Source organism: Syngnathus leptorhynchus, chromosome 5 (genome assembly GCF_054491065.1).
Source record: "Syngnathus leptorhynchus isolate UIUO chromosome 5, UIUO_Slep, whole genome shotgun sequence".
NCBI classification, from domain to species: domain Eukaryota; kingdom Metazoa; phylum Chordata; class Actinopteri; order Syngnathiformes; family Syngnathidae; genus Syngnathus; species Syngnathus leptorhynchus.
Window position 1 is genome coordinate 9892558 of NC_141199.1, and position 25343 is coordinate 9917900.

The window sequence follows — 25343 nt, forward strand, 5'->3', positions numbered from 1 at the left end:
GTGAAAAGAACTTTGATTTTTGTAAGCATGGGTAGTTACTATGTCTAAAAGTATATGATCCTAAAAAAAAAAAAGAAATGCAGGATATTAAGCAAAACATGCACAATAATCCTTACAAGTAAACTTAATTTGACCTTTGCACATTTGAATGCAGATGTCCAGGAGTTCAATGCTTCAGTACCTTCACACTTTGGTCATCTCAATATCGAGTTGAATGTCAAAATTCACAGCAGATGTTTAACGTATGAAACTTTTTATGGATGTTCAACCCTTCGGTGACTCTCCCAGTTACTTTTTCTGTTGCAAACTGGCCATTTCCCAGAGAAACCACAATGACGTAGTGATGTCAACAATACCTGGCAATTACAAATCGGATTTGTGGATTAATTGTTGGGTGTCTTGGTGTCTTGTAATCGGCTTTATAAAGAAAACTGTTGAAATCCCACTTTTAATGAAATCACAACATTTATTGGGTTCTTGTACAGAATAAAAAGCCTGTTGTGAATTTGGTCATGCAAAACGTACATTGAAAAGACATGTAAGTGCAAAAGTTTAGAGGAGGTCAAATCAAGTCCTCATTGACACATTGTATTGTATTTCGTTTCACTCTGCAATTTCACCTGAAAGCCGAATAGCCCGAACTTTTTGTGCAAAAATACTAAATGCGGGACACGAAGTTGAGCCCCAATGTTTTGGATTCTTTTCGACCAATTAAGGATCCACCAGGTAATGACTTGCATGTATTTTTTGACAGTCCTGTAGCGCCCCTCGTGGTCGAAGCAGTATTCTCACGTAGGGCGTGATTGCGCGGCCCCTCCCCCTCACAGCCGATCTGGAAAAGAAAAAAACTTTTTTGTATCGAAGGAATCAACAGCCGCCATCTTGTTGTGGCTCGGAATAGGGATTTCGGTCCAACACTGGGTTTAACGTTGAAATCGAGCATGCTTTCCGCGGTATGACAGCATCCTCCCCCCGAAAATGAAATCTTAACATCGACTCGGAGAGATTTTGTGCAGAAAAAAAAGGAGAAATTGGATCGGTGGTCGTCGGACAGAAACGCTCGGTATATCCGATTTCCCCTTCAGAGTGCGGCGATTGAGCCCTGTCGCCGTTCGGGAGCAGCATTGTTTACCGTTCCCAAGCTGGCATCGGACCTTGGGTTTCGAAGTGAATTGCAAAATCCGCCCATTTTTGTGCACCCGTGCATTTTTGTGGAGCGTCTAGCTTTTTTTTTTTTTTTTTGCATGAAGAAATTTTGACGTCACGCAAAATGGGTACTTTTAACATTTAGAATTTACGACCTTTTCATCGGAATGCAGCAGTTCACCTGAATTCATTGGATTGACGTCTTCAAGTTCGATCTTTTCATGGGGAATCTTTTAATTGGGGTTATTTAATGCTAATAATGTGGGTGTTGGGTGTTGGATTATCATGGGGTGAATGGCGGTGGCGGAGCGGGGCGCTATTGCATCTCTTTTGAAGACACAGCACGGAGGAGCTAACTAACGCTAGCTTTTAACTTAGCTGATAGCTGGCGTCCAAGCTAGCTGTTAGTCGGTTAGCTAACGTTAGCAGGCTGTCACCTCGCTAATGTGCTAGCCGGAAAGCTTTGGGCTTGAGCGATCAACGAGCCTGTCACACAATAATTGCGGTTCTCGTCAAAACTGACCAGTGGGAGAAGGTAACCATGGCTGAAAACCTGCTGGACGTCGGACCTCCGAGCTCGAAGCGGCCGAAACTGAGTTCACCTGCCCTATCGGCGTCTGATGGACCAGGTAAAGGCCCCGCAAATGTTCCCGTTTAAATGCCATGACCGTTAGTGTTTGGTATGAGCACCTTTTTGATCACGCTTGCGGTTTGGGTTAAATGTTGACAGGCCGTGCATGTGTACTGGAATGCTTCGTAGTAAGTAACGCTCACGACGGGCGTTTACAGCATTTCCGAATGAATACCTGGCGACAATTTATTTGCAGATGTTTACTTAGGATGGGTGTTGTCTATGCATAACCATTTGCAGTTTACACGGTCGTGTTGTTTTGTAGCTTTGAGCATTTATACTCTGAACAGAAAAAAATATATATACAGAAATGCAACACGTGTTTATTCGGTTTTTATGAACCGAATTGAAACATTTGAACAGTTTCGATGTGCACAAATGCGTATGTTGCTTCAATAATGTTTACAAAAACTGTTTGGATCCCCTTTTCCAAGATAAGTTTGACTGTATTTTGGTTATCCGTGGGCATCAAAAACAGGCAGTCTGGTGTTGCCATCCATCTTTAGCGTTTTGCAATGCGACACTTTTATTGCACAGGTGTGCCTTAAGTTAAGCCGCCCATATTGGGCCATTCTAAAACGTTGCTGTTTTTTTTGGGTGACAAACATATCTTTTGTGGGTCTTTGAGTTAAGATCATGATAAATGGGAGCTAAAAAAAGCGTGTTATTATGCTGGTTTAATTTTTTTTCCCAATGTAACGTAGAAGAATCCAGTTAATAAACTGATAACAGTGAATAAGAGCATCACGTTTAACTACTCTATGAATCAGTTTCCCAACCTTGATTGATCCTCGGCAAAAATACAGTTCCATTCATTCATTCATTCATTCATTCATTCATTCATTCATTCATTCATCATCCAAACCGCTAAACCTCATAAGGGTCGTGGGGATGGTGCAGCCTATCCCAGCAGTCAGTCTTTGGGCGGTCGGCGATGTACACCCTGAACCAGTCAGCAGCCACTCGCAGGGCACATATAGATGAACAACCATTAACATTTTACATGAGAAAGAAAAACCCTGTGGCACACCACCTCGTTATGTACATTGTCTTTTAGTAGAGGAGGCATTTATAGTCCTACAAAGTTGAAATAAAACTCTTCTAAATTTGATCCGCCACAATGAAGAGTGCTGCACACAAGCCCATCAAGTTTGAATGGTTAAAAAAAATCTCCGAGCATGTACAATAAGGCTTTGAAATTTTGATAACTCAAACTGTTCCCTCAAACATAATTAAAAAGTGTTGTTGTGATATAATTTCATCCCAGTGTTGAAGTTAGGAAATTTTATTTTGTCAAGTGGTTGCACAAAATGAAATCAATGAGATACATTTTAAAGTGGACTATATCTACTTTTAAACTAGACTACATATCTACTATCTTGATTCAGAGGAATTTATTTTGCGCTACCCCTGGACAATATAAAATTGCATAAATTCAACAAAAACCTCTTCGCGTGAATGGGGAGCGGTTTGTCTAAAATTTAAATATTTTTAGAGAAGTGCTGCTAAGCACAGTTCAAATTCAAGTGAAAAATATCAATTGCTGTTCACTCAGTGGAATTTTTTTTCTGAATCTTTAACCATGCAAAATGTTTTTTTTTTTTTTTTTAATCCAATTACTGAATTATTGAATAGAATTTTCAGGAGAATATAGGAATAACAAAGTATTTGATCGCAAACTATGTAAATACCAGTAAATCACGAAGAGCACATGGAATTATTGATTGCTAATAATGTACTTGCTCATTACAACCGCTCAACGCCAACACTCAACAAGTCTGCCGCTCGGCAACTGCTTTGGCTTTCACTCAATGTGTGCACGCTCCTGCAGCAGGACACAACTCCTGCTTTGACACAACGGCCATACTCCGTTGCGAGCTCGACGATACGCATGCATTCGTCATGCTCCTTTATGATTTTGCGTTTCATACCGATAGTTTTAGGAGACTCAACTACACAACTTTTTTTTTTTTACACTGCTAATACGCTGAAATGAACAGGGAATGGAAGAGCAAAGGAGACAAGTCGTGTGTGTTTTGGGCGGGGGGCTGGTGCGTCGGTTCGGAAGTCGAAAATTGGTTCGTAAGTAGATGCGGAAAAATCGCAAAGATCGGTTCATATCTCGAAAAGGTCGTAAGTATAGGTGTTCGTAAGTAGAGGTACCACTGTATAACCTCATACCAAAAAATATTACGTTTGTTTGGCACCTGTGGTTGAGGGAAGACATTTTTTTTTTTTTTTTTTAAATGGTAAAATTAATGAAGCATTACTGACTGTAATTTTTACGGATATTTTTCTTGTTTACGCTGTTACGTCAAGTTAAGTTTGTTTGCTCGTGTTGATTTTTAAGACCCGAGGCTAGTTGTATGATGATGAACTGAGATGGACAGCAGCTTTCGGGAAGAACAAAAACTCGTATACTGACGTCACAAATATGCACAGTATGCGTTTTCATGCTCGCTGATTGAATCATCAATTGACATCAACAACCACCTTGTCTGGAACAAAATCTTGATCAGAATGGGGGGTCTATGTAAACGTGGACATTGTCTCTCTCTAAATGAAGTGGTGGCTGAACAATGTAGCCTAAAATGCATATTACGGTATAGATTTAATCTCTTCAGCGTAACTGTATATGGTCACCAGCCAATCGCTGGGCTCGATATTTTGTTACAAACCATGCCATTTGTTCTTTTTTAACCAATCGATTGGGGTGAGTGACTAGGTATTATGCGCTTCACCTGTTAAGTACAGCAACAGCAAATCTTGTGAGTGGAGAATTTCGTCTCGTCATATCTCTGTGTGATCACGACGTGCACAGTTGCGTTGGAAGTCAGTCAAATCGAACAACGTAACAGTCTCCTCGTGGCTTCTCCTGAGACTTGTGTCCCCCTTCTTCTCAAGCTGCATGATGTGCTACCCAACCAAAACATTGCTTTGCATTTTTGGTGCACAGCCAAAGAGCTTGCAGGCAAGCTTGGAGTGCGTGTGTGTATCTCTATTCAGAAATGAATGGCGTGCCGGCCATCAATGTGTCTGCTGCTTTGAAAGGAGGGACTGAGACATATGAGTGAGCATAAAGACTGATAGTCCCTTTAAACCTAAAACAAGCTTAGTCCACAATCGGGAAGAACTGAATTTGTGTAGAAAAAAATATATTCTCGAAATATCTCATTTGCAATCACATTTATGGAATAATAATGTTGTGAGCACATAGGCCCAATCTGGGTGTCATATTTATGATGACTATAAATCTACCACCATTTATTTTCAAGTCTACTTGAGGTGTAGTGAGTATAAATAGGTAGTAGGAGTCAAAATATGGATCCTACATTTAACAACTCCCAGGTTCTCCCTGGACATGTTGGATTGTGGTTTCCCAGTTCTAAGAACTAGATGTTTTAAAACCGCATTATATTTACAGATTCAGAAGAATTTTATATTGATCATTTAACATTTAAGAGTGTATGTCCAATTGTTCAACTAAATAATGTAGATTAGGATAATAAAGTATTCTCTTTGTTTTTCAATTCAAGATCTTGGATCACTGTCTTGGGACGATCTCGAAAATGACCTTCCAGATGAGTTAATCCCCAATGGTGGAGACTTGAGCCTTATGGGTGGGATGCCTACAAATGGTGGAACAGCACCTGGCTCTGGTGGCACTACTACGGTCCCAGATGCAGCTGCAAAACACAAGCAACTCTCTGAGCTTCTACGAGCTGGTAGCACCTCCACGATGACGGGTGTAGGATTGAGCTCCGGTAGCCCTCAACCTGGAAGCATGGGGCCTCAGCTTGGCACACCTTTGGGTAAGAGCCCCCTTGGCCAAGGTTCTCCCAACAATCACCCATCGCCTCAAGCCCAGAAAGCAGGAACACCAACCGGAGTAGCAGGGCAGAACAACAATGCTTCAACAATGAGTCTGAACAGCCCAGGCTTCAATCAGGCCTTGATGAATAATAGCCAGGGTCATTCCGGGCTGTTGACGCAGAGTGGGCAGCCCCAACCTGGGCAGGTCATGAATGGGGGACTTGGGCCTGGTGCTGGAAGAGGGCGAGGAGCAGGGGTGGTTGGCATGCAGTACCAGGGACAATCCATGCAAGGAGCTGCATCGGGAGCAAGCAGTGCTTTAGCAGATACTCTTACCCAGGGAGGACAGCAGATGGCTGCACATGCTACACTTAATGCAGCACAGCAAGCAAGCAACATGAATAAGGTAAGTTGCACCCCTTTCCCACTTCACAAGCTTTTCAGTGACTTTTTGGCTGTGAGAAGACTTTTTCTGTCGAGTTCATCCAGGGTTGACGTTGACCTAGCGTGCATTTGCCATGCATAAAAGCTTTAACACCTGACAACATTCATAATGTGTCGTGGTCTATCATGTAGCGCAATTTTGCAAGTCTAGTTTTGCTTTCTAATGTCGAGAAGCAATGTTTCACACGTTCATGCCAGGGGACCTAAAGAAAGGGTTTTCATAAAAATCAGGGATGTTCGATACGACTTTTCTCAGGCTGATTCCAGTATGAGTAGTACTCAAATCTTGAGTAGTAACCAAAGCCACGTTACGGACACTAGGGCTGAATGATATGCAATATTGTCGTTGAATCAAGCGATGCCCATATTATTGTGATATTTAACATGTACCTCAAGAAATTTTATTTTTATGATCTCATGAAGGCATGACAATTTTTCAATCTGGCAAAATAAGAGGGCTCAATGTATCTGTAGCTAATTAATTGTAATTACTATAATTAATGTTCAACTATTGGATCGCAATGCACATTTAAGTTTGCGTCTGAGGTCAAATTCAGATAAAAGCATACAATTCTATCAAAACTTTGCTAATGCATATTACATGGGCCAATATCTCTATCGATATTTTTTTGATACAGCCCTAACCGATTCATTCCACTTGTACCTTTGACATTTAAAATTTCCCCCAAAACAATGACATCCTTTTAAAGAAAGAGCTATACAGTGATCCTTCGCCAATTCACGCGTCACCTTTTGCGACTGCGCGACTTTGCGGGTTTATAAGCGACGGGAGAATGCCGGTAGCGCGGGGTGTGCCTCTGAGCAATTTGCTTCACTGGGGACAAGCGCCGAGTGCGTGGCTGGCTGCCGCCAGGATTCGGTACAACGTTAATGAGCCCTGATCGCATGGGGCGTGCCTTTGAGCAATGTGCGTCACTGCGAACGTGACTGAGTTCAAGCGCAGGAGGCGGTTGCCGGCCATGCGCACCAACCGGTGCAGAAGGACACGTGACAATATCACGTTTGTTCTTTTATTTACTGTAAATGCATATAACAGTGTGGGAATGGTTATGAAGGGAATAAGAAAGGTTTATGTTGCGTAAAAGTATTGGGGAGGGTTTAAAAAGCTTTAATAATGTGGAGTGGACCTCAATGCAACTGGAGATTCATGCCACAACGGTGACTCACTTTGGTTTCGCTATGTATGATGTTCCCTGGGGTAGTGTCTTGTAGTAATTCTGAGGTTGAACACTTAGCATTGTTGGCTAAGATGAATCATATTTTTAATTGACTTACAATACACCCAAGCCCTCTATCAGCCCACAAGAAACACTATGTGTTGGAATTTTCAATACATTGGTAATTAAATTTCTAAATAATGGATATACTGTTTCTACTTCTCGGATTTTCGTTTTTTGCAATGGTTCTGGAACGCATCTCTCGCAAAAACGAGGGATCACTGTATATCACAAATATAGCATTTCTCATTCAAATTCATTTAATGGCAATATTTTTCTATCTCTATACAGATATGGCATCATTATGGGCATCTGTCAAACATATATGCCTTTGGTTCCCAATCCTAAAGCAGCCACAAAAGGGCTTCTAATACTGGTATCAGCCATCGTGCTGATTTGTTGAAATACGTCCGCGTATCGGGCTGATATCAATACTCGCCCACCCCAAATAAAAATATGACAATACAGGCAATTTGAATGTCAGGCTGCAGTTAGTGTTGTACTAAGTACCGATATCATTTTGTGTATTGGAGCTGAAATGATGTGAGACGGTAATTTCCAAATCCCGTTACTGGTCACGTTACTGGTCAAATCGAATGAAAGCGTTCCAACTATCCGCCAGGGGTCCGGCACGCGGCACCTTTAGCCGTCACACAGAAGGCAATAGCCAGACTATGACACGCATCAGGTTCAATCCTTCACATATAAAGAAATATCCAAGTCTGGATGTGTATTTTGCCACTAGCAGAGTAGCTTCTTGTAAAGGACCGCGTGTGCACATTTTTGAGTCGCTTTCCTCGAGCGCTCGCGTTCACAAAAGCATGGCGCAACCAGCCCTGGTGCATTTAGGCATTGCAGACTGCCCACTCAACTTTTTCATGATAATTAGTTAGGTAATGTTTGAAGACACACTAGCTGGGTTTCGATTGAGCCATGTATTTCGATTGGAATGAATCCGAATGGCGTAACGGAATGGAAATACCCCATATCGACACCTCGATTGGAATAAATCGTATCGTTTGTATTGTATTCACCCTTCAGTAATGTCACTCAGAATCGGTACAAGACGTGAAACAGTGGGACATTCAGGGCCATTGTTGCTGCTTGTGAAGTTATTGCCGCAAAATTAGTCTTAATGATGTCTTCTATTTGATGTCTTTTCAGATTGGCCTGGGTAGCAATGGGGGTCCATTTGTAGCTCAGTCCTATGGACAGGCTGCTGCAGGCCCTGGCCAGCAGCTCAACACTCAGCAGCAGATCCAGAACAAGTCGGCCCTTGCCAACAATCTACCACCTTTCCCAAATGAACTCAAGGGGGCTGCTGTCAACAGTGTGCCAAACATGGTCCGTGCTTGTCACCTATCATGCCGAGGGGTGGGAGAAATAATTCGATTGTTGGGTGCATTGCTATGTAGTTTCATTTAATGTTGTAAAATTGACTCTTTTAGTGACAAGTTCATATATACAAACATCATTATTATTAAAATGATTAAGCATATACCTGGCGCTGGGGGGGGGACTTTCTAAGTCACACTTGAGTATTTTATTTTGAACACAAATCTATACTCTTGGTTAGTCCACATGCCCATTAAGCGAGATGGCGAGATTTGAATCATTCAAGGTACTAATTTGACTGACTGGTCCTTTTCACCCATGCAGCAGCCACAGCTACAGGCAGCCATGTTGCCACTGGCCGGCGGCGGAGGTGTGGCAGTGCCTTCAGCAGGCCCAACAGCCGACCCAGAGAAGCGCAAGCTGATCCAGCAGCAGCTGGTCCTGCTGCTCCATGCACACAAGTGCCAGCGAAGGGAGCAGGCCAATGGGGAGGTGCGGGCCTGTGCCCTACCTCACTGTCGCACCATGAAGAACGTCCTCAACCACATGACCCACTGCCAAGCTGGGAAGTCATGCCAGGGTACGTTGGGAGTATTTAAGACTGGCAATGTATTTGAAGCAGTTTTCGGTATTTTACCAACGCTTACAACAAGGGTTTCACGTTCGCGTTGTGCCCCCGGTGCACATCCACTTTCTTGTAAAAAGCATCCATGATGGTGCCGAATCCAGTCTGTTGTACACGTGTACTCCCGGGTCCTTGTGCCGTTGCACAATCTGTCCGTGAGGATGAGGTCCAGCAGTGGTCCCAGCCTTTTTAAAGTCCTCAACTGGCTGCGATCAGGTCCCGTGGTCTTGTGTAGATATATTTCTTTTTCACGGGTGGTTTCGGGTTTGTTGTTGGGGAAGCAGCAAACATTTCCTGGTTCAAAGGATAGAGTCCTCAGAGGAAAATGATGCAGTTATCCATCCCGTGAGGTTGTCAGTGTTGTTCCCATGTGGATCACAGAGCATACTCCAGTCCGTAGTTTCAAAGCAGTTTTGCAGCTCATCGCTGGCTTCTCGACTCCACATCCCAATGCGTTCTACTGGTGTCTTTAGTTTTCATACAATGTTTTTTTGTCTTAATTTAGTCCTCCTGACTCCGATTGACTATACTTTTTGCTTTAATGGTCATTTGCTTATGCTCATTTACTGCATAACTGTACAAAAAAAGGTTTTCGATATATTTATAGTTTGAATATGTTCATCATTATTTGAGGATTGACCCTGCTCCTTTGTTTCTTATCGCAGTGGCTCACTGTGCATCGTCCAGACAAATAATCTCCCACTGGAAGAATTGCACACGGCACGACTGTCCGGTCTGCCTGCCTCTGAAGAACGCCAGTGACAAGCGCACACAGCAGCGTAAGTACAAGCAATAGGCTCCTTGCATATTAACAATATTCGGATTGGAACCTGCCCACAAATATATATGTACTACATTTAGTTTCCTGCTTTCTTTTCTTACAAATGCGGAGATCATTTGATCATCCATTTTTTTGGTAAAACGAAAGGTAACAAAATTAAGAATTCAAGAAACTGGATGCGACTGGTTAATTATGAACACGCATTTAGTCTTAAGAGGGTGTGCAACCACATTAATGGTTGAAGATGTTTAAAATGCTGTAATTTATCTTGGTCTCATATTTGACATGGATGACAAAATGCTTGCATTTAATGTATTTGTAGACTTGTTATAATCACTGTCATTCAAAATGTCCACATGCAAAGTACAATTATGAACTGAATGCTTCTTTGACACTTTTCTTTAGCCATGCTGAGTTCCCCCAATACAAGTCTCCAAAATTCCATGTCTACGGTTGGTGTGGGCCAGTCGAGTGCCCCTACCATCAATACCTCAACCCCCATTGATCCCAGCTCCATGCAGAGAGCTTACGCAGCACTTGGGCTGCCTTATGGTAGCCAAGCCACTGGGCAGGCCCAGTCCCAGCAGGGCTCAGGTCCAGGGCAGCCTACAGGTGCACAGAATGTTCAGGCCCAGCTTCCTCAACAGATGCGATCCATCAATGCACTTGGTAATGTCTGACCCCGTTGTTTTGTTATGATTAGCTTCTGACATTTTTTTTCCAGTTGTACTGATTTGATCATTTTGTACTAAAACTTATCCATAGCTTGTCAGGTTAAAACTTGAATTGCAAAAACATTGTGTCGTTGCAGGTAACCAGATGGCCCTTACAGGTGCTGCAATGGGTGTGACGTCTTCAGAACAGAGCAGTCTGCATACGGATTCTCTTCCCAACACACTCAACACTAACAAGTCAGCATAGCTTTGCTTGTCTGCAGCTTGACATTTTCATGATTTTAACACTTGAAATATGTATGATATGTAACTTTTCACCTGGTTTCTTCCATCTTTAGTCAGCTGTTGTCAGACGGTTCAGGTGTAGGCTCATTGGTCAACCTTCCCACAGCAGCACCCATCTCCGCCACAGGCACTAGGAAAGCCTGGCATGAGCATGTCACCCAGGACTTGCGCAATCACCTCGTACACAAACTGTAAGTGTATAGCTTTACTGGAGATGGTATTGTAAGTCTTTTGTTTCTGTTCATAAGGCGGGGGAAAGGGGTACAGGGTTCTGTATTGTGCCCCCTATTGTTTGTCATCTATATACGTAAACAACTTGGGTCGAATTGTGTCTGATGCAAATTTGCATTTTTATGCTGATGACACAACTCTGTTATTTACTGCTTTGGAGAAACTATTTTTCAAGATGTTGAATCCCTGCACAAAGCTATTGCCGCTATCCAGAACATATTAACTTCAATTTTAATTCATTTGAATTCAAATTCATTCCACGGAATAATTGCGTTACCTGCATATCGTGTCATATTCAGTGGTGTGCTGTAACCATGCATTCCTTGATTGTTGCTTGAATACATTTTCGATTCATTCCCCTCACTTCCCATGTTCCACTGCAGAGTGCAAGCCATATTTCCTACCCCTGACCCGGCAGCATTGAAGGACCGACGGATGGAGAACCTAATTGCTTATGCTAGAAAGGTGGAGGGGGACATGTACGAGTCAGCAAATAGCCGGGTAAGTGCCCAAATTAACCAATTATTGATGTATTTATAAAACCCTGCCTTATAATCACCAAAGTTAGGCTGATATGATATTCATGTTACCTTCTGTGTAGGATGAGTACTATCACTTCCTTGCGGAAAAAATATATAAAATCCAAAAGGAACTGGAAGAGAAGCGGCGCTCACGGCTACAGAAACAGATTATCAATCAGGCACCCATGGCTGCCCAGGGTGCCCAGCAACCAGGTCTCCCACAGCCCAACCCCTTAGGCCCCAGGCCACAGAGTAAGTATAAAAAAAAATATTACAGGATTATAAGATTATGAAATGCCAAGTGTTCCGATTTCCCTGTATTTTCCTATGGACAGTTCTCATCTGTTGTTCCGTGGAGGTTCAATATCTCAAAGACGTTTGCCATCCATCCAGCAACAATTTTTCTTTTTTTTTTTTTTTTTTTTTTTAAACATGAACAAATGTTCCTGACAAAGTATTCAAAATGATCTTGAGAGGAGGGGATGGGGGTTGAAATCCTTTATAATGGATAATAAAGAATGAAAGTATGCTTTACAGTAATGACTTCAAGGTGTGGTATAGTTTCTAGGGCTGGTTCTAGTTGTACACTAAGGCCAAGTTTGGTTCAAATGCATCGTGCGGTCTCAACCCGCCTGTGTTATTGAGGTACTTGCATAGCCAAGTATATTTTTAGGTTGCAATTGATGTAAAAGTTTGACGACCACTGCTTTACAGTAATACAGTGTGTCACTTGTATAGATCCCGATTTAAAAAAAACAAAACTATTCTGATTGTGTGTCTTTCATTGTGTTTAGATGGACCTAATCCTCTGCCCAACATGCCAAATCAAATCATGAACCGCATGCAGGTTTCACAAGGTATGTCTTATATTTTGGACATACTGATGTCATTACATTTAATAAAAAAAAACAGTTAAACTGCCGTCATTCAGTTCATTCAGAATGAACTTATTGATGCCCTTGTTTTTACACTGCATCAGGGTGCCGATTGCTGAGTATGAATTGTTCTCTATTCGACAGGAATCAACCAATTTAATCACATGGCTCTGCCCAACGCTCAAATGTCGCAAACAACGATGGGGGCTCGCGCTGCCTCTCCAATGAACCACCCTCAACAAATGAACATGAGCTCCGTTCCAGCGGTGAGGAGGGCTAGGAAAATCGGGACACCTTCACAATTGAAGACACATCAGCCAATGACGTTTTGGAAAACCTTTGCATTCCACAAAAATAAATTGGGAATTCCTGAGGGGACTGGGAAACAGCATTACACACACACAACCATGTATAATGTTTTGCGTTCCACCCTTATCACTCTCTCATTATTGTTATTCAACTGCTACGTATGCAAATGATCTTTGCCTGACAAAAGACAAATAGTGTCTTAATAGTGCCGTCCATCTGCTTTTGTTGTCCAGGTGGGAATGTCACCCTCCCGGATGCCTCAAGCCCAGGGTATGATCACTGGTCACAACAGTGGCAACATGGTGGGCCAGACAGCCAGCCAGGGACAGTTTATGGCTCAGACTCAGTTCCCTCCTGGATCTACTGCCGTCTCTGCAACAGGGGCAATGAATGTCACATTGGCAGCTGGGATGGGTCAGCCACCAGCACAGGCTGCTGTTACTCAGGTGAGGCCTGAATGAGTGGTGTACACAAGCGTTTATAATTTCAACAAAAAGTTGGAAGCTTTTAGCTATTTAACATTGGGCATAATGTTATGTTATGCACACAATATTATCCCCAACTTAATTGACAGAATTGAGAAAACTTTGACATTAAAAATTTTAATAAAGCCATCATCACTTATTTTTAAGGGATCAGTCAAGTAAGGTTGAATGATTAATTGAAGAACGTACTACAATGCTATTTTCAACAACAACAAAAAAATGGTCGTAACCACGCCGTAAACTCATTTGGTGCAGTTACTATCTCTTCTTTTGCTCCCCCTCTCTATGTCTATCTCTCTCCCCCTCTTTCACTCACTTCTCGCCTCACCCCTTTTTCCTTCCTCGTTGGATATGAAACCTCCGCTTCTAAATACATCATTTTTTTCCTTACCAACTTAAATCCCACTTCGCATTGTGGCCAAAGGTAGAATCCTGGTCAGGTATTTCGCCATTTGGTGCTGTCAATAGTACATCTTTGTTTTGGCCGATACCTGAAACTTACAGTAGGTTTTCAAATCATTGCATTGACTGTAGTATTCTGAAGTTGGGCATCAGGATTTACCCTTTAATCAATCATACTAATCACTAATTTATAAATGAAATTTGATTTGTTCCCATTGCAAGGTGTTCTCTAAGCCAAAAGCTAGTGCTGCTGTGTAGCGTGGTGATTGTCTGATCGGTTTACTTGGTTTGTCTGCTTACTGTGTGCTCGTCCGCCTTCCTTTTGTGTGTGTGCGTGCGTGTGTGCGCGCGTGTGTCTTCTCCAGCAGCAACAGCAGCCGAGTGCTAACCTCCCCATGAATGCACTCGCTCCCTCGCTGGGCCCTCAGCTAGCCTCTTCCCAAACCCCCTTGCACTCAACTCCTCCTCCTGCGACCTCCTCCGCCTCCACGGCTGGGGCGGGCACTAACCTGCCCCTATCTCAGTCCTCCAGCCGTAGTGCCACTCCCACCTTGTCTGGCCTTGGGTCTGTCCAAGGTGTCACCCCATCCTGCCCAACTCAGCCCCAAACACAAGCGGAGATCCCCTCATCGGCACAGACGCAGCCCCCGCCTCAGCCCTTGCCTCAGCCCCCCACCACACCGGTGAGCCTGAGCTCCTACGCATGCCCTCCACTCTGACCCCTGCAAACTCGCTCTCATGTGCCAAACCCGTCCCATCGTCTTCACCTCGCTGTCTGATAATTGCATTTCACCAGTCTTTGTAGCATCCATGACACCTGGATTGTTGCATTTTTTTTAGGGGAACCGTGATATTCATGTGGGAGGCGTTTATCTGTGCTGTACATTCAGCTACGCATGCAACCGCTCAGTTGATCTACGTATGGTCTGTGCATCACAGCTTTAGTTTTCTTTCTTTGCCCTACAGCTGTCTCAACCAGGGCCTAGCCTGGATAACCGGGTGCCCACGCCGGCCTCAGCTGCTAGTGCCGACCTGCACTCGCAGCATGTTGCAGCTGACCTGCCTGTCAAGGAGGTCAAAACAGAGCCACACAATGACAAGCTTGAGTTTGAGGCCGCTGGCGGCAAAATTGAACCCAAAATGGAGGTGCGTTTCATCTACGTTTCCCACAAGCCTCTTAATTGATTCTCGAGATGCTTCTTTTACCTCAGAGTATTTTACATTATAAGGGTGCATATGAAAAACGAATGATTTGTCGTCCTTCTATGTAGACTGATGAAGACTCGAGTTCCTCGTTGGTGAAGAAAGAGGAGACGGAGGAAAAGCAAGAGACAATGGAAGTAGAGGAGAAAAAGATGGAACTGAAGGCAGAGCCTAAAAAAGAGGAAGTGGAAGGAACCAACAGAACAACCTCCTCTTCGCCCGCTCGGAAGAAAGGTCAGTCGGTGAAACCCCGAGCCATGACCAGGATGAAGATTGTTGCCCTCTTGAGCAAAAAAAAAACCCAAAAGTTTTGCAAATTGACCAAGACATTGAATTATTTTGTGTAAATCCAGTACCTATAAACTCACCAAGCACCAGATGTTATCATTTTTCCTTGGGCATGCAAGTAACTTGAAAACAATTTTTCTTTTAAATCTCTTTTCTTTCAGTCTTCAAGCCTGAAGAGTTGCGGCAGGCTCTGATGCCAACTTTGGAATCGCTCTATAGGCAGGATTCCGAGTCATTGCCCTTCAGACAGCCAGTAGACCCTATGCTCCTGTGTATTCCAGTAGGTAGCGCATGAAAACATGCTTCACACATAAACATGCACCTGTGAAAATGCGTGCCCACTGTCATGCCGTGTTTTAGGAATGCTCATAATCAGTCTTGCTCATCATTAGGAATGTGATTATTATTTAATCTAATGTTGCATAGTCATTACATGTTGAAGCATAGTGGATTCCACCAATTGATTAACTGTTCTAAAAAGAAAATTGGATTTTGTTAGAATAGCTCTAAAAGAACATGGCACAAATGGAATTTTGAAATTTCACAAATATTTTCATTACGTCATTTGTGTTGCAGTGTTTGAAATAGTCGAAAAATGTTGTGCAACTTAATTGTATTGCTATTGAATGCTTTTGAAGTACAAACTAATGAAATTTATTGTGAATATTGCAACAAGGGAACCTTGAACAAGTACTGAACAATTCATGATTTGCATTTTAATCACAGTCTGATAAAGTGGCACTTGCTAATCGCAAAGGCTGTGACTTGACTTTATTGAGAGCCGAGTTGAGCGATTCAGAAGCAGGCAAGAGATGGCAACGCTGTAATTAAAGTCCGCCAAGCTAACTGCCTACAAGCTTTTGTGAGTTTTCCGTCTCAGGAGACCTCGAGTACTTTCTGTTTCGGCTGCCGTCATATGTTTGAGCGCGGCGTGGGTGATAAACACAAAGTGTCTATGCTGATACAACTCGTGTATGTAAGCCACCTCATCCATGTAAAATCAAGCGTTGACTTCGATGCACCGCGTCGCTGATGTTTGAGCACACATGCGTGACAACGTGCACACTACCTGAGCGGCGACAAATCGAAACGTATCCTCTGGTTGAAATGGTCACATATTAAGAGGATACATTTGTGGGTAGATTTTGAGTCATCGGATTGCAAGAATTAAACTGAAATGTTCCTCGTTTATTGATGAGGTGCCGTCGCTGCTTGTAATGCATGCTGCCACTTATCAGTTTTGAAAATTTGATGTCAGAAGCACGTATAATCTTGTTTTTCTTGCATGTTAGCATGCATCGCTGCTCTGCTGTGTGACCCAAGGCTTGTCCTCTCTCTCTCTCTCTCTCTCCGTAGGACTACTTTGACATAGTTAAAAATCCGATAGATCTGTCCACAATCAAACGCAAACTGGACACAGGCCAGTACCAGGATCCATGGCAATACGTTGATGATGTCTGGCTGATGTTCAACAATGCGTGGCTGTACAACCGCAAGACATCCCGCGTGTACAAGTGTTGCTCCAAGCTGGCCGAGGTTTTTGAGGCAGAGATTGACCCAGTCATGCAAAGCCTGGGTTACTGCTGCGGGAGGAAGGTATGTTGTACAAAGAAAACTGAATACGAGACATGTCAAAGATTAGCATTATTTTGTGTAAGTTACACGGGGAAAAAAAAAAATCCCTTTTGAAAAGTTTTCACCTTTCTTTTTTGCCATGTTTTTCTGCAGTTTGAGTTTTCTCCACAAACCCTCTGTTGTTATGGGAAACAGCTCTGCACCATCCCAACTGGAGGCACATATTACAGTTACCAGAACAGGTAACCCATCATCAGACCATTTCTGTGTTGTAACAAACTAAAAGTACAACTATTTGAATCACACCTAAAAAAAAAAAAAAAGAAAACCCTGCACCGTGCGACCCACTCACGTTTCAAACAAGACAACCACAGTGAGTGAGAGCATGCCGAAAAGGTCGACATATTGGTTAACAATCGAGAACAATTCACAGTGCTTCAACTTCAGTGGCAAATAACGGCACTAAAACACACCCAAGTAACTTTTCATTCATTGCCTTATACACCTCAACCACTGCGTGGTAGTTTGAGCCACGTTCCATTGCACCCCCTGCAGTATCAATCCTGTAATGACAGTCATTTTCTCCAATGACTGCACCATTGATCAGAGAGCAGGGATTATATCCTTCATTTAACTAATTGCAGAAAGAAAAGTTCTCCATTACACAATTTTACAAGTCCATAAGTAATTGTAGACATAATTTAAAGGTTGTTTTGGTGTTCGTTTAGGAACTTGTGGCATTTCAATTTCGGCAATACTTAATGTGCTCAATGCAACATATTCATTCATCCAGGTACCATTTTTGTGAGAAGTGCTTCAATGAGATTCAGGGAGAGAGTGTGACATTAGGGGATGATCCTGCACAGCCACAGACGTAAGTAAACAGACCAATAACAAACATACAGGTGGCCCAGTTACATACATTATGAAAGTACGAGGAGCTCATAGACTTGATGTGTCGGAACTGTGATGTCGGGCTCACTTTTTCTCGCTCATTTGCTGTACATTCCCCGTCAGGATGATATCAAAAGACCAGTTTGAAAAAAAGAAGAACGATGTACTGGAACCTGAGCCGTAAGTAGACACAAACCCACACACACCCCTTTCAACTTTTTCATGCTGATATTGCTTTAGTACAAATTTAGTTGCATCACTTCTGTAGTTAACCAAATGATGAACTCTCACAATGTGATCCCCCTCTCGTAATAAAAAAAAAATCTAACATCATCTTGCTGTCTTGCGTCCTTCCAAACAAGTACATCCTCTCACAGGTACGCATATGTGAAGAGTGGCATTTGTTAAAAGGCAATTAACGTCAGCAAGCCTTTATCGTAATGCTGATTTTGTCGTCATTGTAAATATGTTGTATGTTTGCTTCTCTTTAGGTTTGTTGAATGTAAAGATTGTGGGCGGAAGATGCACCAGATATGCGTCTTGCACTATGAGGTTATTTGGCCATCTGGGTGAGAAATCAAACCTGTTCACACTCGACGTAATTGAAAATGTCTCGTTCTCACAGATAATGAGTATTTTGTTTTGTCTAACTCTTCGCAATCAACAGATTCATCTGTGATAACTGCTTGAAGAAGAGTGGAAAAACACGGAAGGATAACAAGTTCTCAGCAAAAAGTTGGTATCATTTTCTTTGAATCTTTCTGTTTTTCTTGTGACTTGTGTTCAGAATCCTTGATACATCTCAATTTTCCTTCCCAAATTTCCTTGTTTGATTTACCGTAGGGTTACAGTCAACACGACTTGGAATGTATATAGAGGATCGTGTGAATAAATTCTTGAAGAGACAGAACCACCCGGAAGCTGGAGAGGTGTTTGTGCGAGTGGTTGCAAGCTCCGACAAAACGGTGGAGGTTAAACAAGGCATGAAAGCGAGGTGAGAACACTCTCGACCGACCAAGGTACAAATTAGCAGTTTGCTGTGGTACATTTTCTACAAGCCCTCATAGAAAATTAAAATTATAAATTCAAATTTATGTAGGTGGTGATTCTTTAATTTACCGTAGAGCGAGCTCCACCAAGCACACTTTGAGACTCACAATTTGTTTGCAGCAAGTCAAATGGGCAACTCCCTTTATATAGTTTAAAAGGAGCCAAAGCAAATATTTTCAAAAAACGTGCTATGTCACATAACGAAGTCAAGTAACCCCTTCTTTCCTCATCACTTATAAAACGATAACACATTTCAAACAACGCATTACAATGTTTACCACTGTGCACTAATTGGTAAATGCGATTTCATGCTCTTTTAACTCAACAGAATTGAAATCATCAAATTTTGAAATTCAATTGTGCTTTAAAGATCGATGCAAAACACTCGAAAATGAGCTGCACACATGACACAATCCACATTTTTTTCATTTTACTATAATCGCACATCTTTAACTAATTGTTTTCACTTGACAATTTCAGGTTTGTGGATACGGGTGAGATGCCAGAGACCTTTCCCTACAGAACCAAAGCACTTTTTGCCTTTGAAGAGATTGATGGCGTCGATGTGTGCTTCTTTGGCATGCATGTCCAGGAGTACGGCTCTGAATGCCCGTTCCCCAACACTAGGTCTGTACATGGGACCCTTCATTTGTGGTTTGAGGCTTTGTGTGGGTTGAAAGATCTCAATCTCCTATTTTCTACCCTCACAGACGAGTCTACATATCATACCTTGACAGTATTCACTTCTTCAAACCTCGAATCTTAAGAACAGCGGTGTACCATGAGATCCTAATCGGCTATCTGGAATATGCCAAGAAACTCGGGTAACGACACCACATGGATTACGTATATTTTGTTCACATCACAAACAGTTCTCAGGTGTAACCTTTTGGTCTGTGCTTGTGTGAAGCTATGCTCAAGGTCACATTTGGGCGTGTCCACCAAGTGAGGGAGATGACTACATCTTCCACTGTCATCCTCCCGAGCAGAAGATTCCCAAACCTAAGAGACTTCAGGACTGGTATCGGAAAATGCTGGACAAGGCCTTCGGAGAAAGAATCTTGCACGACTACAAGGTGAGCATAATGACCATAAAAAAATAAAACAAGTCAAATAATAAGAGTTAACATAAAACAAAAGTATAGCATGTACTGAGATAAGTTCCGAATACCTAACAATAAATGAAATGTTGGTTTAAAGATTACTAAAAGAGAAAAATATACAAATAAATATTTGAATATTTTAGCAGTGAGTGCCGAGTTTCACACTGCTTCAACATTTGCTATTTTGTACGTATGACGGACATTTTAAGTAAATTACCAATGCTTTGTTTCTTCTACGCAGGATATTTTCAAACAGGCAACTGAGGACCGTCTAACTAGCGCCAATGAGTTGCCCTATTTTGAAGGAGACTTCTGGCCCAATGTCCTGGAAGAAAGTATCAAGGAGCTCGAGCAGGAGGAGGAGGAGAGAAAAAAAGAGGAGAACACGGCTGCTTCTGAAACGCCAGAGGTTTGTCAACAATCTTAAACTTAGTTGTAATATTTTATTCTAGAGTAGACTTGACTATGTTTTAGATTCTTCATTTTCATCTGTGGGATTTTGTCCTCAATGTCCAAGCTTTATAAAGAACAACAATTCAACCACTGACATTTTGGGCCAAAAATGACCCCTAATTTGTATTTTGGGTTTCATTAGAGCGACTTTTGACAAAAATGAAAGCGTGCTGATCGCTCAGAAGGAACTTTTACACTGTCTACACACTGAATTTGGCGAATCTACTTGTATGCTATCACCAAATAATAGATGTTGATACTCTTTCATGTGCTTTCAGGGTACCCCAAGTGACAGCAAAAATGCTAAGAAGAAAAACAACAAGAAGACCAATAAAAACAAAAGCAGCATGAGTCGCGCTAACAAGAAGAAGCCCGGAATGCCGAATGTAGCGAATGATTTGTCCCAGAAGCTTTATGCCACCATGGAGAAGCACAAAGAGGTGAGTGAGACTCGTTTACAGCCAAGGTACAGAACAGTTGTTTTGACCATCACTGATGGACCTACCATTGTGGGTGTATGTTTTAACACCAAAGTTGTTTGTTATTTGATTGCTGTAGGTGTTCTTTGTAATCCACCTCCACTCCGGCCCCATGGTCAACACTTTGCCGCCGATTATCGACCCAGACCCCTTGCTCTCCTGTGACCTGATGGATGGCCGTGATGCTTTCCTGACTTTGGCCAGGGACAAACATTGGGAGTTCAGCTCTCTGAGGAGATGCAAGTGGAGCACCATGTGTATGCTCGTTGAGCTGCACAACCAGGGACAAGACCGCTTTGTGTACACTTGCAATGAGTGCAAGCATCACGTCGAGACACGGTGGCACTGCACAGTGTGCGAGGTCTGTTTTTTGTTTAAAAAAAAAAAAAAAGAAAAACAAGCGCTGAAGATTTACAAAGTTTGAGGTATTGTCATGTTATTGACCCTGTCTTCCATTTACAGGACTTCGACCTTTGTATTAATTGTTATAATGCAAAGGGTCACGAGCACCAGATGGTGAAATGGGGTCTCGGCTTGGATGATGACAGCAACAGCCAGAGTGGCGAGGCCTCAAAGAGCCCACAGGAAAGCCGGCGGTTGAGCATCCAGCGTTGCATCCAGTCTCTCGTCCACGCTTGTCAGTGCCGCAACGCCAACTGTTCTCTGCCGTCCTGCCAGAAGATGAAGAGAGTGGTGCAGCACACCAAGTGTTGCAAGCGGAAAACAAATGGTGGCTGTCCTGTGTGCAAGCAGCTCATTGCCCTATGCTGTTACCACGCAAAGAACTGTCAGGAGAATAAGTGTCCGGTGCCGTTCTGCCTGAATATCAAGCACAAGCTTCGCCACCAGCAGCTGCAACACAGACTCCAGCAGGCTCACTTGATGAAGAGAAGAATGGCTACCATGCAAGGCAGAACCATGCCACTACCGTCCCCGCCGGCGTCGGCTGCTCCGACGACTCCCACCTCCCATACCCAGCCCAACACACCCCAGACGCCACAGCAGTCGCTGTCCAGTCAGCCTCAGACCCCCAACTCTGCAGGTGTCATGTCGCCCTCGTTCCCCAGCGCACCTCGCAACGGACAGCCTCAAGCAGCTGTGCCCCAGGGTAAACCAGGGCCCCAAGCCTCCCCTCTGCATCAGCAACCGTCCCCTGTTCCACAGCCGCCTCAGCCGCAACAAATGCAGCAGCAGCAGCAACAGCAGCAGCCTCCTCTCGCTGCTGTCAAGATGGCACGGCACATTGAGTTGATGGCACAGGCGCAACAAAACCAGCAGAATTATCTGGTCAACATGAATGGCTTGCCCATGAACCCCCAGCAGCCACAGCAGCGTATGGCAGGACCAATGCAAGCACCCATGCAGATGGTACCAGGACCTCGGGGACCACAGGTCATGCAACCAAACATGGCCCCGGGTCAATGGGCTGGTCCTGCCGGGCCCATACAGGCTGCACAAACGCAACAGCAAGGCCTTGTTCCAGGCCAGAACCCCCAACAGGCCATGACCATGCAGCGAACCATGATGCCCCCGGGACAGCAAGCTCCGGGCCAGAGGATGCTCATTCCACAGCAGCCTGGCGCAAGGCCCCAGGCACCACAGAGACCTGGTGCCATAGCCCCCAACGCTCTTCAGGATCTTCTCCGTACCCTCAAGTCTCCCAGCTCACCGCAGCAGCAACAGCAAGTCCTCAACATCCTCAAATCAAACCCTCAGCTAATGGCTGCCTTCATCAAACAACGGACAGCCAAGTACCACGCCAACCAACCGCAGCAGCCAGGTCAGCAGCCGGGTTTGCCCGCAATGCAGACCATGGCCATGCCGGGAGGCACTGTGCAGAGGCCAGGGATGCCATCTCAACAGTCTCAGCAGCCTCCTGCTCAGGGTATGGCAGCAATGGGGGCCCAAGGGCAGCTGATGAACGCAGCACATAACACCAATCCACAGATTCAAGAGCTCTATCGTCGGCAACTGTTAAGACAGCAGCAGCAACAACAGCAGCAGCAGCAACAACAGCAGCAGCAAGCGCCGCAACAGCAACAGGGAGTGATGCCTCAGGGACACCCTGGCCAGTTCCCTGCCCAGGCTCAGGGCACAGCAGCTACGTACTCGCAGCTCCGCATGCAACAACAGCAGATGCAAGCCATGCAAGCAGGCGCAGGAGCAGCTGGCGCACCAATGGGCCAGCTACCATCTATGGCTCAGATGGCTCAGCCGGGCATGGGAATGGACCCTGCTCAAAAAATGCTCCATCAACGAATGCTTCAGCAGCAGCAGCAACAGCAGCAACAGCAGCAGCAGGCGCCGCTGCAACAACAGCAGCCGCTGCAACAGCAGCAGCAGCCGCTGCAACAACAGCAGCAGCAGCAGCCACAGCAGCAGCCGCAGCAGCAACAACAGCAACTTCCTCAGCAGCAGGCCGTCCTCAAGCAGCAGATGGCTTCTCCCGCACAGCCCAGCCCCATGAGTCCCCAGACCCACCTGCTTGCTGGCCAGCCCTCCCTCGCCAACAGTCTCAGCAACCAAGTCCGCTCTCCTGCTCCCGTTCAATCCCCGCGTCCGCCCTCGCAGCCACCACCACATTCCAGTCCCTCGCCGCAAATCCAGAACCAGCCCCAGCCCTCACCGCAGCACCCGCCTCCATCCCACTCCAGTTCCCCCCACCATGGACTTGGGGGCCCACTGTCTGGGTCCATGGAACAGGGACACCTGGGGACACCAGAACAAAGCGCCATGCTACCCCAGCTCAATCCTCCTAACCGAGGGGTACTAAATAGCGACTTGAGCATGGTGGGAGATGCTACAGGAGACACTCTAGAGAAGTTTGTGGAGGGATTGTAGCATTTCTGTTAAGAAATGAAGAACTACCGTGTCTCAGTACCTGAGACCCCTCCTAGATTCTTCCTTACTTCCCCTCAGACTCTTTATCTAAGAGGGCTTTGTTTGTTCTTTCTACTATTGAGATCTTTTTTGTACCTGTATAAAAAACTGTTGTAAAAACAAAAAAGAGAATTTGGTAGAGGAAGAAAAAAAAAATAAAAGTCCAACACCCCGTGAAAATGAAATATTCCTTAGTTAAGGTCCCCCCCCCCCTTTCCTGAAAATGTAACGGGGTTTGCAATTCGCTTCTTAAAATGCAATTTAAGTCACAAAGAATATATTTTTTGGTTGAGACCAAATGTGTTCAATACGCAATTTATTTTTGGTTGGGTCTTGGTGTGATTTCATACCATCCTCATTTTTTTTTTTTTAAATGTACAATTGCATTATATTATTCATATCTTTTGTACCATTAGAAAAAAACAACCTTTTGTGTTTAAGTTGGGGCACCGGGCCAGGTTTTTGTTTTGTTCTGTTCTCAAGCTGTTGTTCCTGGCATTTGTGGTCACGCGTTAAACCATTGCTCCAATATAATGTGCCGAGGGACTGAGACCTATCTCTTCTTCTCTGTGTGTATGAAGAGCACTCAGTTGTATTAAAATAGGAAATGGACTGTGGCAGGTTGTTTACACAGACATGTATACAGGTGCACATGAAGACACCGATGCAAACCTCACATTTGCTAAAAGAATCACACATCCTACTGGTTTCACAAATCGCCTAAAACTAAGATTTACAGCCTCCATCTCAGATGCCTGGAAGTTGGAAACTCTTGTTTTGCAGGTGTAGAAAATTGTTACTTTGACATTAAAAAAAAAAGAAATTGTCATGCTTTTTTGATACAAATATTGTAAAAAGAATGGAAGAAAGAGACCAGTGACTAGAGGTGTGAGGTGCAAAGATCATCCACCCTTTAAATTATACACTAAAGTGTGTTTGAAGAATGGAAGCACCGTCAATATTCTCTTGAGAGTCATCAGGGCTCATTCCTCTTACAAAAAACTTGAACGGGTGGGAAGAGTTTGCTTTTTCTCCTATTGTAAAGCCAATATTAAGCAAAATACTATAAATATAAGAGAGAACGAAAACACTGTACAAACTGGTAAAAGGCTAATTTCTTACTTCTATACCATATTGTTAAATAAACTGCAACAGATGAACTACAGAACTGTTGACTAAATCATGAAAGATCACTAATATTCGTATTGAAAGGGCCTCACGTGTGGTTTTACTTAAGCCGCTTTTATTCCCTCGAGTGGTTATGGAATGCACAATCATTCAAGAGCTGCTGTCTGCCACAGCTCACGCACAGAGACAGGTCACAGGTCACAAACCACAGTGGCACCTTCTATTCATGTTGAACAGGGACCCCAATGGAAGATATTTGTGTGTTGGATGGGGTTGGGGGTTGAAACCTCGAATGCCAATCGGGGTGGCAAACCGCGGATATGCGGGGCCCATTGTGGGAAGTGCACGATTTCGACAATTTGTTTCAGCTCATGATTCAAGATAGAGGTAAAACGCAAAGGGCGCATCTGCACATTTTCTTGTATTCTGACAAACACTTGATTTAAATATGAGTAAATAGAAAATTTTGAGTACAGTTGGGATTGCAGTCAACGG

The 25343-nt window shown here is 43.8% G+C and overlaps 1 protein-coding gene across 4 annotated transcripts; it reads left to right on the top strand.

The window, feature by feature from the left end:
- The first annotated feature begins 822 nt into the window (after nucleotides 1-822).
- On the top strand, nucleotides 823-24543 carry crebbpa (CREB binding lysine acetyltransferase a). 4 transcript variants are annotated; one of them, XM_085912809.1, is made up of 31 exons: nucleotides 824-1775; nucleotides 5314-5996; nucleotides 8437-8616; nucleotides 8932-9187; nucleotides 9898-10011; nucleotides 10419-10682; nucleotides 10825-10924; nucleotides 11026-11163; nucleotides 11587-11704; nucleotides 11805-11976; nucleotides 12519-12581; nucleotides 12744-12865; nucleotides 13142-13354; nucleotides 14161-14478; nucleotides 14762-14941; nucleotides 15067-15232; nucleotides 15448-15566; nucleotides 16643-16882; nucleotides 17015-17103; nucleotides 17655-17735; nucleotides 17879-17935; nucleotides 18247-18324; nucleotides 18423-18490; nucleotides 18599-18749; nucleotides 19286-19432; nucleotides 19516-19629; nucleotides 19716-19881; nucleotides 20150-20317; nucleotides 20640-20801; nucleotides 20920-21201; nucleotides 21303-24543. In XM_085912809.1, exons 1-31 carry the CDS (start codon nucleotides 1688-1690, stop codon nucleotides 23679-23681), a joined length of 7476 nt encoding a protein of 2491 aa, XP_085768935.1. In that variant the 5' UTR covers nucleotides 824-1687; the 3' UTR covers nucleotides 23682-24543. The 4 variants fall into 4 exon arrangements, with proteins under 4 accessions (XP_085768937.1, XP_085768935.1, XP_085768936.1 ...); XM_085912810.1 differs by having other exon boundaries at nucleotides 14164-14478; XM_085912811.1 differs by lacking the exon at nucleotides 17655-17735 and having other exon boundaries at nucleotides 823-1775.
- Nucleotides 24544-25343: the final 800 nt, after the last annotated feature.